Source organism: Sinocyclocheilus anshuiensis, unplaced genomic scaffold (genome assembly GCF_001515605.1).
Source record: "Sinocyclocheilus anshuiensis isolate Anshui unplaced genomic scaffold, SAMN03320099.WGS_v1.1 scaffold708, whole genome shotgun sequence".
Classification (NCBI taxonomy): domain Eukaryota; kingdom Metazoa; phylum Chordata; class Actinopteri; order Cypriniformes; family Cyprinidae; genus Sinocyclocheilus; species Sinocyclocheilus anshuiensis.
The window spans coordinates 1,074,329-1,090,920 of record NW_015555881.1 but is presented as its reverse complement, the minus strand read 5'-3'; the positions used below and the strand labels follow the sequence as shown (position 1 = coordinate 1,090,920).

The 16,592-nt window shown below is 35.8% G+C and overlaps 1 protein-coding gene across 1 annotated transcript in view; it reads left to right on the top strand.

The window, feature by feature from the left end:
- LOC107675695 (lipoxygenase homology domain-containing protein 1-like) overlaps positions 1–16,592 on the top strand; it is a 31,581-nt gene that overhangs the window by 2,594 nt on the left and 12,395 nt on the right. The window contains exons 3-23 of the mRNA XM_016470110.1: positions 592–706; positions 3,396–3,476; positions 3,576–3,760; positions 5,009–5,107; positions 6,828–6,979; positions 7,077–7,200; positions 7,290–7,540; positions 7,629–7,764; positions 9,019–9,179; positions 9,396–9,482; positions 9,924–10,059; positions 10,902–11,056; positions 11,897–12,057; positions 12,375–12,451; positions 12,595–12,791; positions 13,991–14,183; positions 14,433–14,593; positions 14,697–14,873; positions 15,089–15,230; positions 15,688–15,839; positions 15,909–16,042. Coding sequence (XP_016325596.1) covers positions 592–706; positions 3,396–3,476; positions 3,576–3,760; positions 5,009–5,107; positions 6,828–6,979; positions 7,077–7,200; positions 7,290–7,540; positions 7,629–7,764; positions 9,019–9,179; positions 9,396–9,482; positions 9,924–10,059; positions 10,902–11,056; positions 11,897–12,057; positions 12,375–12,451; positions 12,595–12,791; positions 13,991–14,183; positions 14,433–14,593; positions 14,697–14,873; positions 15,089–15,230; positions 15,688–15,839; positions 15,909–16,042 — 3,076 coding nt within the window. The remainder of the gene's footprint in view (positions 1–591; positions 707–3,395; positions 3,477–3,575; positions 3,761–5,008; positions 5,108–6,827; positions 6,980–7,076; positions 7,201–7,289; positions 7,541–7,628; positions 7,765–9,018; positions 9,180–9,395; positions 9,483–9,923; positions 10,060–10,901; positions 11,057–11,896; positions 12,058–12,374; positions 12,452–12,594; positions 12,792–13,990; positions 14,184–14,432; positions 14,594–14,696; positions 14,874–15,088; positions 15,231–15,687; positions 15,840–15,908; positions 16,043–16,592) is intronic.

Genomic DNA, 16,592 nt, shown 5'->3' with positions numbered 1-16,592 from the left:
TATATATATATACACCGTTTGACCAATTCATAATTCATTAATAGAGTTCACATCAGAAGCGAACCGAACCCCATACCACCCTTTTTAGGCGGATTCGGTTTGCGGGTGCACACCCGAGTTCAGAAAACAGCATTCACATTATCCAAACGAACCGAACTGTGACGTCAAACAAACCCGGGTGTGCACCAAAAGCGCTAGTGTGAAAGCACCCTAAAATAAACTTAACATGTTCCAATTGAACCCTGTTTGAACGTTACTTAGACACACTGCTCCTCAGGTTCAGACATGCATTTGGTTGTCCCAGGGTCTTGCAGAGGTTCAGAGAAAGGTAGAGGTCACGCGGTGAGCATCAGGGCCATGTCGTACTCTCACTCCATTAACATGGCTAAGTTACAGAGATATTGCTTACAGCAATGCATCTTATACAAACGTGGGTGAGCTTAGAATAGCAGGTTGTTGGGTTACACAGGATATACCTGAGCACTACATATCTGAGACTACAGCCCTTCTTATGTCATTCAAATGAAAACAAGATGCTTTCTTTTGTGGAGGGTCAGGTATAATTGGTTTACAGATTGCTCTCCTTCTCAGTGTACGAGGTGGTGACCATCACAGGGGATGTTAAAGGCGCTGGGACTGATGCTAATGTATTTGTCACCATGTATGGAGAGTTTGGAGTGACTCCCAAAGTTCACCTGGCCAGCAAGTAAGTTAAGCTTCAAACCTGCATCTCTACATGGCGATGTTAATTTGAAAGGGTTTCCAGATGCACATTGACATGCACAAATCTGTTCCCTGAAAATGATCATTTGTCATTATTAGTATTGGTATTATCATTATTCAAGGAATAGTTCACCCAGTAATGAAAATTTGTTGAAAATGTACTCTCAGGCCATCCACGAGTTTGTTTCTTCATCAGAACAGATTTGGAGAAATGTAGCATTACATCACTTTCTCCCCAATGGATCCTCTGCAGTGAATGGGTGCCGTCAAAATGAGAGTCTAAACAGATGATAAAAACATCACCGTAATCCACAAGTCTTCACTGTCTTGTGAACTGAAAAGCTGCATGTTTTGTAAGAAATCTATTTATTGAGAATATTCAATTCCATTATATTGCTTTCTCCAGTGAAAAAAATTTGTCTGAATCAGGAGAGAAATATGCACAGATCAGGCACCGTTTACAAGTGAAAAACAGTTCTAAACAAATAGGTTGATGAATTTTGATGTGAGAGGACAGCAGGATGTGGACTTTTTCACTGGAGGAACCGTTATTATGGATTATGGACTTTTTGGCTGGCAGCGACCGTTTAAAGTTAAATCACCATAATGATAGATTTGTTTCTTACAAACATGCAGCTTTTCTCCTCTCAAGATATTAATTGATTGACTGGAGTGGTGTGGATTACTTGTGATGTTTTTTATCAGCTGTTTGGACTCTCATTCTGACGGCACCCATTCACTGCAGAGCATCCATTGCTATGTGATGCTACATTCCTCCAAATCTGTTCCCATGAAAAAACAAACTCATCTATATTTTGGATGGCCTGAGGGTGAGTAAACATTCAACAAATTTGACATTTTTGGGTGCAGATTATTGGAGTACATTTTACAAGAAAATACTGTTTCAGTCGATCTACTTCAGAATTTCTTGTTTAATTCAATGTGTTACTTACCATTTCTTAGTAATTACTTGTTATTATCACTAGTGATTTCTGAGCGAAAATTGTTTCAAAGGAAATCTACACAACTTTATTTTTTTTCAGGGTAGTGCAAAACTAGAAATGTCTGTGGATTTTGAAAGGAGAGTGCGTATCTGCCATGTTAATTATTTAATTCTGTATTCTTCTCTAATCTACAGCACAGAAAAGAGGTATAACTTTAACATGGCCACCTCATCTGCTCGTGTGTGGCCGTGCATTGCTTTTTGCACACAGTGCTGTACAAGAGAACATCCTGTGTGCTTTGACCATGACATTCACACCATCACATCTTTGGGAAATAGATATTGTTTTCTTAGTAGGGCTATACGATTATTCATGAAATGAATTAATCATGACATGAGTTTTAATCACGCTTGGCTCATCCATCACACACAATGCCATGGTGAAGCACAGGATTTGCTCTCCTCTGTACAGTATCACCACGGACATTCATCTGAAGGTGAAGAGATTCATTTGACTTGCTCATTGAACCAATGAGAGGGTACAGTCATATGACATCACTTCCTTTTGTGGTCTTTACACATCTGATCACGACAAACAGGTAGGCTACTCATAGAAATCTCCACACATACATAATGTCCCATGTATGTGTGTTGATTTTTTTATGAGTACAAAGAGAGACCCCTCAAAATTCTTCCTATACAGTAATCGATCGTCCTGATCAGTGCTGAAATGATTCAGAAATTAATTACTAATAGGAGAGTTTTTACTTGCTCAGATGAATGTCCAAATGGTTAATGTTGCATAATGACTCATAACACATTACAAATGCAGTAAAAAGGCCAGAAATGGAAATCAGATGAAGCTTCAGAAAAGTTTAGAAGAAAATTGCACAGTGATGATGAACAATTCATAAACAAGACTCCTATAGACTAACTGTATATTCATAAATCATTTGGAAGCTTAGTTTGTATGCCTCCAAATTTATGATTTTCAATCTATTTGAGAAATGTGTTTGGGTAGTTGGGTGCATCTCACGAAACTTGTCAAGAACATGTCGTTAAATTTCACCCCAATGGACCCTTTTCACATTTCCAGGGGTTCTCAGAAGTGGAAGCTTTTATTTTAAAGATTTTTTTACATTTTGACATAATTTTCATGACAGGTTTTGACGGGATTCATCCAGTCAGTAAAAGACTCATTTATTAGGTAGATCTGTTCAGTAACTCCTCCTCAGAGAGTTTCAGCAGAGTAGAATAGAAATGGTTTTGGACTTTAATTCTTTCCGGCAGTCAGAATGCAACATTTTGGAATCGAGATGATATTTAACAGAATCTCTGAATCTGTCTAAATGTCATCATTTCCAAAGTTTGCTGGTGCGTTTTCAGCATGCTTATCTCAGGTGAGATGTGTGTTGGTTTCACCGCATCGGTAAGTCCGTGTGTATGTGTGTGAGACATTTGGCAGTGTGAGTGGATGTGTAATTCATACTGGGTGATTTTTAATTCATGCATTTCGCATTTTGATTAGAGAGATGCTTTTACCGAAGCCAACGCAAGAGACTGTAGAGCGATATGTGGGTCATTGACAGATGGTTCTTTCTCATAAACACACACTTCTGCATAGTAATTTCCAGATGTTGGTGCATTAGAAAGTTAGAAGCTTGATTGAGTATCACAGTAAATCATTTATTTTTGAGTCTATTCACAGGTTTATTTCTATTAATTTTAGGAGCAGAACAGCCTTTGAAAAGAACAAGACTGACGTTTTTCGGATCAAAACGCACAATGTTGGACCAATAAAGAAAATTAGGTACATATACGTCTGTATACATCGAAGAGTAACTACCTTAAAGGCACGTCTTAAAATTTAGAACGATATATGTCTTGTGATGTACTTCCTGTAATGCAGAATCGAGCATGATAGCACTGGCATGAGTGCCAGTTGGTTCCTGGACCGGGTCATCGTGACTGACATGAACAGGCCACACCTCCGATTCTTTTACGCCTGCAACAATTGGCTGAGCAGAGACGAGGGGGATGGACTTACTGTCCGATATCTGTTGGGTAGCCTGAACCCCATGGACATCCCAAAACGTATGTTGTGACCTTTTATTTACAATAAATGCTTGCAAAATAGAGAGCAAATAAACAAATCTATTATTTTATTTTATTCAATTTTATTTTACCTGAAAAAATGTGCCACAAATCTAGTCAAAACTTTTTTTTTTCTTGTTAGACAAATTTCTTGCAAGTTATAAAACATGATTTTAGGTTAAACCGTTTTTATTTTATTTTATTTTACCTGAAAAATGTGCCACAAATCTAGTCAAAACTTTTTTTTTTTTTGTTAGACAAATTTCTTGCAAGTTATAAAGCATGATTTTAGGTTAAACCGTTATTTTATTTTATTTTATTTTACCTGAAAAATGTGCCACAAATCTAGTCAAAACTTAAATTTTTTTTGACAAATTTCTTGCAAGTTATAAAACATGATTTTAGGTTAAACTGTTATTTTATAAAATTTTTATTTATTTATTTATTTTGCCATCTGGTCAAACTTTGATTTCCTTGAACATTTTTTAATTAGACACATATTTTTTTTACAATGATTAAACATTTTGCATTAGACATTAAAATTCTGTCATTATGTATTTGTCCTCAATAGGTTCCAAACCCATGTCACTTTCTTTCTTTCCTTCTTTCTTTCTTCTGTGAAACACAGTCCTTAGTCAGCCCATATACGACAGACAGACCAGTCAGTGTACATACACACATTAACACTACATAAATAACACGTGCATTGCATGACAAACTGTCATTTTCCCATTGAGACCTTTAGCATATGTAAAGTATCTCAAACAAGATATTACAACTCTCAAATAAAAACACTACTAATAAAAAATGACATATAATCTACAGATATACTTCACATCTTGCTCCATATAAACCATAGATAACATCACATAGGTCATGTGATCATGATCATAGATGATACATGCATACAAAGCATCACCAGACTCAGGTTGCATACAAAGGATTAGGAGAAATTTAGTAGTAGAGTAGAGTTTCAGACGAGGATCACAATATCACCAATCCAACATTCCCAGAGACCACGGACAATATAACATTACATCCCACAGATAGGAGAAAGACTAGATGTACCAGCTGTTTCTGAGAAAGAGCTCACTGGTGGTTTTTGATGCTCCATGGTTTTTCAAAAAATACCATGGTGGAATGATAGTCAATGCCCAAAAATACATGGTGCATGCAAAAAAATGATGGTAACATGTTTTGTCTTATATACTGTATGTGTTAATGTGTGTGTCTGTTCATATATTGCAGAGAACAAGTACATAGCCAGTGTCTTCACAATGGATGCTAAAGGCAGTGGGACCGACGCTGATGTCTACCTCAGTGTTTTCGGCGAGTTTGGGGATACAGGTCACTAAAATCAGTCTGTGTTTCTGTGTGTGTTATTTTATGTTGCAAAAAACACACAAAAGGTCAAACTTTAATTGCCTAGAACCAGTGTTGCCAATTTAGCTACTTTGTAGCTAGATTTAGCGACTCCCCCTCCCCTTTTGAGACTTTTTTCAAAAGTTTAGGGACAAATAGAGCAACTTCTTGGACAAACCTTATCTAAGTTCTCATCTTGCCAACTGATCTACATTCACCTTTATATAGATCAGCGAATTTGACATTATGATGTCATCTAGTGACATTTAGCTACCAGTTTTAGCTACTTTCAATTGAAAGCAGTTGGCAACACTGCCTAGAACATTTTTAATTATTATTAGACATATTTTCATATTACAATTATAAAACATGCTTTTATGTTAAACCGTGAGACTATTTTATTTTATTGCCTAGAACAATTAATTTTTTAATTAAACATACAGTATTTCTTACAATTATAACACTTGCCATAGAGATCTGTAGCATAAATAAAGATAACAAGAAACAAGATACTACAACTCTCAAATAAAAACACTACTAATAAAAAACTACATGTAACCTACAGATATACTTCAGGTCTTATTCCATATAACCCATAGATAACATCACATAGGTCATGTGATCATGATCATAGATGATACATGCATACAAAGCATCACCAGACTCAGGTTGCATACAAAGGATTAGGAGAAATTTAGTAGTAGAGTAGAGTTTCAGACGAGGATCACAATATCACCAATCCAACATTCCCAGAGACCACGGACAATATAACATTACATCCCACAGATAGGAGAAAGACTAGATGTACCAGCTGTTTCTGAGAAAGAGCTCACTGGTGGTTTTTGATGCTCCATGGTTTTTCAAAAAATACCATGGTGGAATGATAGTCAATGCCCAAAAATACATGGTGCATGCAAAAAAATGATGGTAACATGTTTTGTCTTATATACTGTATGTGTTAATGTGTGTGTCTGTTCATATATTGCAGAGAACAAGTACATAGCCAGTGTCTTCACAATGGATGCTAAAGGCAGTGGGACCGACGCTGATGTCTACCTCAGTGTTTTCGGCGAGTTTGGGGATACAGGTCACTAAAATCAGTCTGTGTTTCTGTGTGTGTTATTTTATGTTGCAAAAAACACACAAAAGGTCAAACTTTAATTGCCTAGAACCAGTGTTGCCAATTTAGCTACTTTGTAGCTAGATTTAGCGACTCCCCCTCCCCTTTTGAGACTTTTTTCAAAAGTTTAGGGACAAATAGAGCAACTTCTTGGACAAACCTTATCTAAGTTCTCATCTTGCCAACTGATCTACATTCACCTTTATATAGATCAGCGAATTTGACATTATGATGTCATCTAGTGACATTTAGCTACCAGTTTTAGCTACTTTCAATTGAAAGCAGTTGGCAACACTGCCTAGAACATTTTTAATTATTATTAGACATATTTTCATATTACAATTATAAAACATGCTTTTATGTTAAACCGTGAGACTATTTTATTTTATTGCCTAGAACAATTAATTTTTTAATTAAACATACAGTATTTCTTACAATTATAACACACATATTATTTTATTTGAACTTATTTATTTATTTTGAATTAGACACATTTTTTTACACTTTTCAGTACTAAAAACAGTCAATGTTTCTAAGTGTATGTTATTTTTTTTATGTTGCACCGTCTTGTTGTGATGACTGCAGGAGAACGAAAACTGGCCAGCGATGGAAAAGACAATTTCGAGCGCGGTAATGAAGACAAATTCACCATCGAAGCACCAAATCTTGGCAGACTTCGAAAAATCACCATCGGACACAATAGCAAGGGGTCTTCTGCTGGCTGGGCATGTGATAAAGTACACAAACGCACTTTTCATATCTTCATGAGGAATATCTTTGTCTCTGTCCTCTGTTATTAATATGATGTCTTTGTGTTATGGTGATGTGATTTAGGTTGTAGTAGATGACATGGGGAATAAGGAGGTTTATGAGTTTCCTGTCAATGCCTGGTTTGACATCTCAGAAGGGGACGGCAAAATACAAAGAGATGTGCTTGCCGGAGCCACGCAGCCAATGGGTAAGAGCAAACGTGTGTGTTTGTATGTTAGGATAAGTGCATCTGATTATAACTGACCTGGATTTGTTTGTTTGTGTATGTGCGTGTAGCGATTGTGTATAACGTACAGGTGATGACGGGTGATATTCGTGGAGCTGGCACTAACTCTAAGATCCACTTTGTCATGCACGGTCGTAAAGGAATTAAGAACAGCGGTAAGTTGTTCCTGGAGGGCGGCACGTTTGAGCGCGCTCAGATCGACATCTTTAACGTTGAGCTGCTGGAGCTGCTCAGCCCGCTCAGCAGAGTCACGATCGGACACGACAACGCTGGGATCAGCTGCGGCTGGTATTGCGAAAAGGTGCGTGCCAGGGCTATAAGGTGCTTTGAAGCTTTCATTACTTATTCATACATACAGCATGTGATCTGTCGCTCTCTTTCTCTCACAGGTGACGGTATACTGCCCGTTCACAGGTTTAGAGCAGGTATTTCCCTGCGGCAGGTGGTTGGATGAAGATGAGGGTGATGGACTGGTGGAGCGAGAACTGTATGAGATGGTCTCACTCAGACAGAAAAAGCAAAAGAGTGAGCAAATGATCAAACTCTTCCCCTGTCGAAGCAATCAGGGGTAAAGTTCACTAAACATGCTGTATTGCAGTGTAAAGACCTGCATCTTATTCGCTAACCACCTACAATCCAGTGCAACCTGACACTAAATGTGACCCTGGACCACAAAACCAGTCATAACGTTCAATTTTTTGAAGTTGAGATTCATACATCAGAAAGCTGAATAAATAAGCTTTCCATTGATGTATGGTTTGTTAGGATGTGACAATATTTGGCCGAGATACAACTTTTTGAAAATCTGAAATCTGAGGGTGGAAAAAAATCGAAATATTGAGAAAATCGCCTTTAAAGTTGTCCAAATGAAGTTCTTAGCAATGCATATTACTAATCAAAAATTAAGTTTTGATATATTTACAGTAGGAAATTTACAAAATATCTTCATGGAACATGATCTTTACTTAATATCCTAATGATTTTTGGCATAAAAGAAAAATCAATAATTTTGACCCATACAATGTATTTTTGGCTATTGCTACAAATATACCCCAGCGACTTAAAGACTGCTTTTGTGCTCCAGGGTCACAAATGTGCTGTGTTGTGTTTAAGCTAAATTTAAAAGTTATTGTCATTCTTTTAGTTGATGCAAAAATAGTAAAATCAATAGTGAAATAAAATTAGATTCATAAAAATTTTTTTATGATAAATAATGTTCATTAAAAATTAAATCAATAATAAAATAAAATAATTTTATAAAAAGTGTTAACATCAATATTAAAATAAAATTATATTCCTAAAAATAATAAAATTTACAATTAAATAAAGGTATGTTCATAACAAGTAATAAAATAAATGATATGAATGAAAATAACATTAATGATAAAATGTATAAAAATAATAAAATCAGTCATAAAAATGTGATTATATTCATAAAAATAACATCAATAATAAAATACAATTATATTCATTATTAATGATTAAATCAATAATAAAATAAAATAATATTCATAAAATAATAACAACAATTATATTAATAAAATAGTAACATCAATAATAAAATAGTTATATTCATAAAAAAATAATAAAATTAGTATTAAAATTAAATTATATTCATAGAAATAACAACATTAATGATACATTTATCTTAATAAAAATAATAACATTAATAATAAAATGAAATTCTAATCACAAAAAATTATAACATTTAAAAGTAATATTGAATTGACTCTTACACTGTCAAGACACACAAATTGATCTTTTCTGCATGTTTCTCAGAATTCCCCTGGTCTCTGTGGATCTGGACGTCTGAGATTAAAGGTGCAGGCACAGATGCCCAGGTGTTCCTGCAGGTGTACGGAGAGAAGGGCAAGAGCGATGAGATGAAACTCGAGAGCAAATCAGACAGTTTTGAACAGGGACAGTGCGACAAGTTCATTGTATGTCTGTGTGTGTTTTTATCGTTGTGTCTCATTCTATAAATATACAGTGGTCCCAAAACATATTTGTAAACCTAAGTGCCAGTTCATCTGTGTAAATATATATATCAGTTGATAAGTTTGATGTTTTATTTCTAATGCATTGCCCAGAACTTGAAAATGTTGAATCTTATCAAAAATAAGTTTTTGTATTTGACATTTTTGCCATTGCTCTAGATTGAGATGGCCGATATCGGGAAGATACGCAAGCTGAGAATCTGGCACGAAAAGAGGAATCCTTTCTCTGGCTGGCATCTTGGCAGGGTGAGAGACCTGCACTACAGTCTAGTGCACTATTACACAGAAACAATTTGTCCAGTTCACACTGTAATCATGATGTAAGCAAGCATTCTTCGTGTTTTCTCAGATACTTGTACTGGTACACTTAAAAATGATTTGTGCACTTTGCTGCTAAACGTAAATGTATTAGTGTTTCACATGTGAGTCTGCAATCGAAAGAGTTCAATATGAACTCAAACATTTCTCATCAAAGTCCAAATGATCTATGCTATATACAGTACATACATTTTATATAGCTTTATATTCTTTTTGGATGTTATCTCATCTGTTTCTATTTGTATTTCTTCTAATCAGTTCTAGGAGAAACAACTGAGACAAAGTTGATATTTAAGCAAAATACAAAATTCTGTAATGTGTCCTGAGCTCTGTGCCATTACATTTTCTTCTTGGTTTTTCTGTATAAAGGTGACATTGATGAAGACCCTTACTAGGGAGAAATGCTCATTTGTTTGTAACCGTTGGTTGGACATCAATGAAGATGACAATGAGATCGTTAGAGAGCTGCCAGCTACTGGAAAACTTGTGCCAGAAGCTTTACCACGTGAGAGAACCACAAAACACATTCATTCTCTCTTAAAACTACTAATTAGTGCATTTTTAAGTATCACAAAAACTTCTATTTTTAGTTTTTAGGAAAACCATTTACATGTATATACTGGCGCTTTAAAGGGGTCCTATTATGCTCTTTTACAAAGTCTTCAGTGTAAATATTGCATCAAAATCAAATCAATTTGAGCGCGATTTAAACCCGGATGATTGTAACCACTCTAAGTTCGTCTGTCTTGTGAAAACTAGCACGTCTCCGACATAGTGATAACACTCGTTGCCTTCTCTAGTGCAGCTCAACCAGGTCCCGTCCCATTCGTCGGTATTTGTGATATCACAAATCCCGAAAAATATGCGTTGTAGTCCAAACGAGTCGTTCGTTGTAGTTTTTGAAAAGTGATTTCTGTTAAATAAAATATCTTCTTTTGAATTGGACTTTGAGCTTTGTAACTTTGCAGATCTTTTTTATGCTCAACAGCAACATTACAGACTAACTAAAGTTGAAAAAGTGAAAAAGCATAATAGGACCCCTTTAAAGATCCCAGTATCCAAAACACAAATCTGAAGAACCAATGATTAAACATAAAGTAACAACTCAAGAACCCAAAACATGAATAATGGTTCATAATAACAATAATCTTCTTTGCTGAACATAAGTGACTTCAAAGAACCACTGAAGAACCTCTATGTGTTTTGGACACGTAAAGATATTATCCCAAACTCAGCCATGCATTATATTAATAGTTTACAGTAGGTAAAATACAATTTTACAATCAAAGATAATGATTTATTTGATTTTTCATATTCCTGTATGTTTTTTTTATTGCTAATCAATAGTTATTAAGTATCGTGTGACGATTTGCACGGGAAACATCAGCGGAAGTGGAACAGATGCCAGTGTTTATTTAAACATCATTGGTGACTTGGGAGACACTGGAGAGCGTCTGATGTTCATGAGCAAAAACAACGCCAACAAGTTTGAGAAAGGAAATGTGAGTATTTCTTGAGCAGCAAGTCAGCATATTAGAATGATTTCTGAAGGATCATGTGACACTAAAGACTGGAGTAATGATGCTGAAAATTCAGCTTTGCATCACAGGAATAAATTACATTTGACTATATATTCACATAGAAAAAACTTATTTCAAATTGTAATAGTATTTCTGTATTTACTGTATTTTGATCAATTAAATGCAGCCTTAATTTAGTTAATATATAAATAAAAAGCCTCATTATTTTAGAGATGATAACTGGATGGCACTTGATGAATGAAACATACAAAATTATTGTCATGTGACATCAATCTACTACTGTTTGAAATATTTATTGCTGAATAATGTGTGCTGTTTACATAAAGTTGTATGCTACATTGCTGTCACATGACCTCATTATGTTGGATGTTAAAGTCAGTGTGAGATGTCCAGCTTTCAGCTTTCATCATCATTTTGCATTTCTAAAATGTCTACATTTACATTTACATTTAGTCATTTTGCAGACGCTTTTATCCAAAGCAACTTGCAATTGGGGAATACATAAAGTGATTCTTCTTAAAGAGGCAAACAGACAGAGGAAGTGCTTGTAATACCAAGTTTTAGGCATTGTTCAAATAAGTACAAGCTAGAAAGGCAAGGAATAAATAAAGAGAAAGACAAAGTTTTAATATGTCTAAATATGTCTGAACTTTTGGTAATCTGATTAAATAATGAGTTGCTGGTGATATTATATCCGGTTAATTTTGAAAATCAAAAGTACAGTACAGTGTGCTCTGCGCAATTTGCACATCATACGTACTATATACTGCAGAAGTAGTATGTGTTTTACTCTTTTCTCAGCATGATGAGTTCCTGGTAGAGGCGGTCAACCTGGGACAGATCAGGAGGGTTCGGATTGGTCATGACGGACGAGGCGGAGGATGTGGTTGGTTCCTAGATAAGGTGATGATCAGAGAGGAGGGGCAACCTGAGGCGTCATCCATCGAGTTCCCATGTTACAGGCAAGACAATCTAACAAACATTAGCTTGTGTGCTAAATCATATTTCAAGCTCACTATAAGTACACATATACGTATAAGTAAGTATATGTGCATGTATCTAGCTGGGTAAAGAACATGGGAGAGTGGTGTTTAAGTCAATTATGTAGTTGAGAAAACTGACTCTGGTTACTAATGGACACTAATGAGTGCAGAGGAAACCCTAGCTACACCAATGAGAGAGCTCAGTTACACACACACACACACACACACACACACACACACACACACATATACATCCTGCACATTCACCTACTGTATCTCTCTCTTTCTCATCTCAGGTGGTTGGATCGTAATGAAGACGATGGGCAGATTGTAAGAGAGTTAGTCCCTACTGATGATGGTCAACGTTTGTTTAGTGAGTGAACACACACATCCAAACATTAACACATACAAAAATATAAAATGTATGCAATAATGAACCAAAAAGCAGCTTGTATGTCTGTCTACATAAATATAAGCTAGATACAATAGGTTTTGACATGTGTGTGTTTGTTCCAGCTGTTGGTTATCACATTGCGATAAAGACAGGCAGTATTAATGGTGCCAGCTCAGATTCGAAGGTGTTCGTAAAGCTGTATGGAGAGAAAGGCGACACCAACAAGATGCTGCTGGTCGTCTCCGATAACGACCTGGTGAACTATTTTGAGACGGGACAGACGGACATCTTCACCATAGAGACCTTTGACATTGGCAATGTATGCTTACCTGTTCATGTTTGGCCTATTCACCCAGTCTAAAGTTACAATTCTATTCTATTCTATTCTATTCTATTCTAGTCTATTCTATCCTATTCTATTCTATCTTCACATTTGTTCTGTTTACATTTGTTATATTGTGTTTTGTTCTGATGTTCAAATTCACTCTATCCTGTTGAACTAATTCTATTCTGTTGTATTCTATTCTATTCTTTCATATGTATATATTTGTTCTATTGTTTGCTGTTGTTTACATGTGTTCTATTGCATTCTATTTTTCTGTTAACCCCATTCTATTCTATTCTTTCTAATGTTCAAATTTGTTCTATTTTGTTTTTGTTCTGTTGTTTAGATTTGTTCTATTGTGTTCTGTTGTTCAATTCCCTGTATTCTGCAACTCATTCTATTCTATTCTAAATTATTCTGTTAAGCTCATTCTATTCTATTCTATTCTTTTCTATTCTTTCTAATGTTCAAATTTGTTCTATTTTGTTCTTTTTTCATTTGTCCTATTATGTTCAGTTCAAACTATTTAACTGTTAAACCATTCTATTCTGTTCTATTCTATTCTATTCTATTCTATTCTATTCTATTCTATCTTCAAATTTGTTGTTTACATTTGTTATATTGTGTTTTGTTCTGTTGTTCAAATTCACTCTATTCTGTTGAACTAATTCTATTATGTTGTATTCTATTCTATTCTTTCTTATGTATATATCTGTTCTATTGTTTGCTGTTGTTTACATTTGTTCTATTGCATTCTATTCTGCTGTTCAAATTAACTATATTCTGTTAAACCCATTCTATTCTATTCTTTCTAATGTTCAAATTTGTTGTATTTTGTTCTGTTGGTTAGATTTGTTCTATTGTGTTCTGTTGTTCAATTCACTCTATTCTGTAACTCATTCTATTCTATTTTTTTCATTTGTCCTATTATGTTCAGTTCAAACGATTTTTTTCTGTTGTTCAAATTCACTCTGTTCTGTCAAATCCATTCTGTCCTGTGCTATTCTGTTCTATTCTATCAGGATAAGTACATACTAGGTACTGCAAATGTCAAAAATGCAACTAACCATCCAATGTCACAAGAAATTCTGTATGAATAAAGTACATACTGTAAACATCATTCATACATTTCTACATAACATCAATTATACTTCTGTTCTTCTAAAATAAAATGAATGTTCATGGTCCTGTAGATAAACAGGTTGCTGATTGGCCACACTAACGAGGGTCTGCGAGCCGGTTGGTTCCTGGACAGCGTTCAGATTTGGGTGTCGGTGCACGGGGTGCAGTACATGTTCCCCAGTCACCGCTGGCTCTGTAAAGACGAGGCTGATGGGAAGGTGGAGGTGGAAATCTATCCTAGTGAGACACTGGAGATAGAGAAATGTATGTATTTCACATTTATGGATTTGACAAATGCTTTTATCCAAAGAGAATACAGTATATATATATATATATACATTTCAGTTCTTACATTCCCTGGGAATCAAACCCATGACTTTGGCGTTGTAGTCACCATGCTATTTCAATATACTGCACTCAAAATTTGACTGTTATTAGTGAAATTCATGTTCAAATCCAGCTACTGTGAACTGAAAATTATTGATGATTAATCAGTGTTTGTCTAATCGGCAGTGATCAATTATGAGGTTACCGTGGTGACAGGAGACGTGTGGGCTGGAGGGACGAATGCAAATGTCTTCCTGCAGATTTACGGTGAGGAGGGGAAAACCGAACTAATACAGCTCAAGAGCCGATCCAACAACTTTGAAAGAGGAACCACTGAGATCTTTAAGGTGAGTTAATGGAGTTGTACATTAACTCACCTAAAGCTAAGTGACGTTTCTGGAATCTGGTTGGTTGTGTCTGAAGAGATGCTGTCTGATTGGTTGATTTAAGATCGAGGCCTTAGATGTGGGACGGGTCTATAAGATCCGGATCGGCCATGACGGCTCGGGAATAGGGGCTGGATGGTTCCTGGAGAAGGTGGATGTTAAACGGCTGGTCATGGCAATGGTGAAACCAGAGAAGAAAGAGGAGGACAAGAAAGACAAGAAGAAGAAAAAGAAGAAAAAGGTCAGTTAGGGGCAAATCAAATTTGAAGTGTGACCATAAGGTCTTTGCTTTTGAAACAAAAAAAGTGTATTTTCTGAATGAGATCTTAATTTAGACTTTGGGAGGATACTGTAAGGGACCACATTTAACATTTTTTGAATCAGCAATTGAAAAACTAATACTGATCGACCATTGATCTGAATATTTAAGTTTTACAACCATCTAATCATCTCTAGGAGGAAGAAGAGGAATCCCCAGGTGAACTGAAGGAGGTTGTTCGGGCTTTCAGTTTCCCATGTGGCCGATGGCTCGCTCGTGATGAAGAGGATGGAGAGATACTCGTGGAGCTCTGTGCTGAGGATTACGAAGATCTGGAGGGTATAAAGAGAGATTCAAATCTTCACAATAAAAAAGTATAAAAAGTGTATATAAAAAATAAATACATTTTAAGAAAATGAATCATTTATTTAAAATGTACTAACTAATAAATGTACATTTATTTATTAATAATTAATTAATTTAAATTAAGATTATTCTAATATTTTAATATAATTAATACATTTATTCATTTTAAATACATATTTTATTTCACTAAAAATTATTTAACTTAAAGTAAAAAAAAAATTATGTAACAGTTCTTTTTGTGAAAAAAAGTGTGCTTGTGCTGATTTGCTTTTAAATAAATTTGATAATAAAAGAAAATTAATTTGTTTGCTATTATCTAATACAATGAGACATTCTTCAAAATTCTGGGGGGTCACTGTAACAATGTACCATCTGATACCTTCAACAGAAGTGCATTTTGAGAAGACATTTGTGTGTTCATGTGTCTTAGAGAACTCATACGAGGTTCATGTGTATACTGGAGATATGCTGGGGGCCGGAACAGATGCGGGTGTTTACATCAACATCTATGGAGAAATGGGCGACACAGGCGAGAGAAAACTACGCAAGTCAAACCACCTTAACAAGTTTGAGCGCAGACAGGTGAGTGGAACAAAACACCCACACAATCACATTGTATACCGAATGTATCTAAATGCAGATCATTTTCAGGAGGACGTGTTCACGATCACTGGGATGGTTCTGGGGCCGCTGAAGAAACTGAGGATTCGTCATGACAACAAGCAGGCGAATGCTGCATGGTACCTGGACCGCGTCGAGATCTTTGATTCCAAAGATGAAACCATGTGAGTGTCATGCACATCGCTTGAAACACACAATGTATATCTCATTTAAATACCACCTTGGTTTCTCTTAACATTTCTCACAAGTAGGGCTGCACGATATATCGAAATTATCGGAATACCGCAAGTGTAAATACCGCGATATGCATATCGCAACGGCGTGCGATATCTGAATCATTTTAATAATAGGCTACTTAAATCAAAACGTTGCAAAAGGTCAAAGTTTTAGTTCGACGCATATAGCAGAGAATTGCGTGACATTAAAAAGAGTTATTAAGTGGAATAAGTTGCAGAAAACAACTCTTTGCCGTCTCGTCTTGCTGTCTGACAGACTCACACCTGAAGTGTGCGCACAAGCCACATCTCGCATAGCGTCTCTTCAGTTCTGCCGCATACTTGCAAAGCGCGCGCACACACACACAGAGAGACACATTTTAGACGGCGCGCGAACACCGAGTTGATTCGTCTTTCGCATCTCCTCCTTATGTTTGAACAGACTAATACACAGAATTATGTCAATAGTACCCGTCTCGACGATCATTCTCGTAAACGC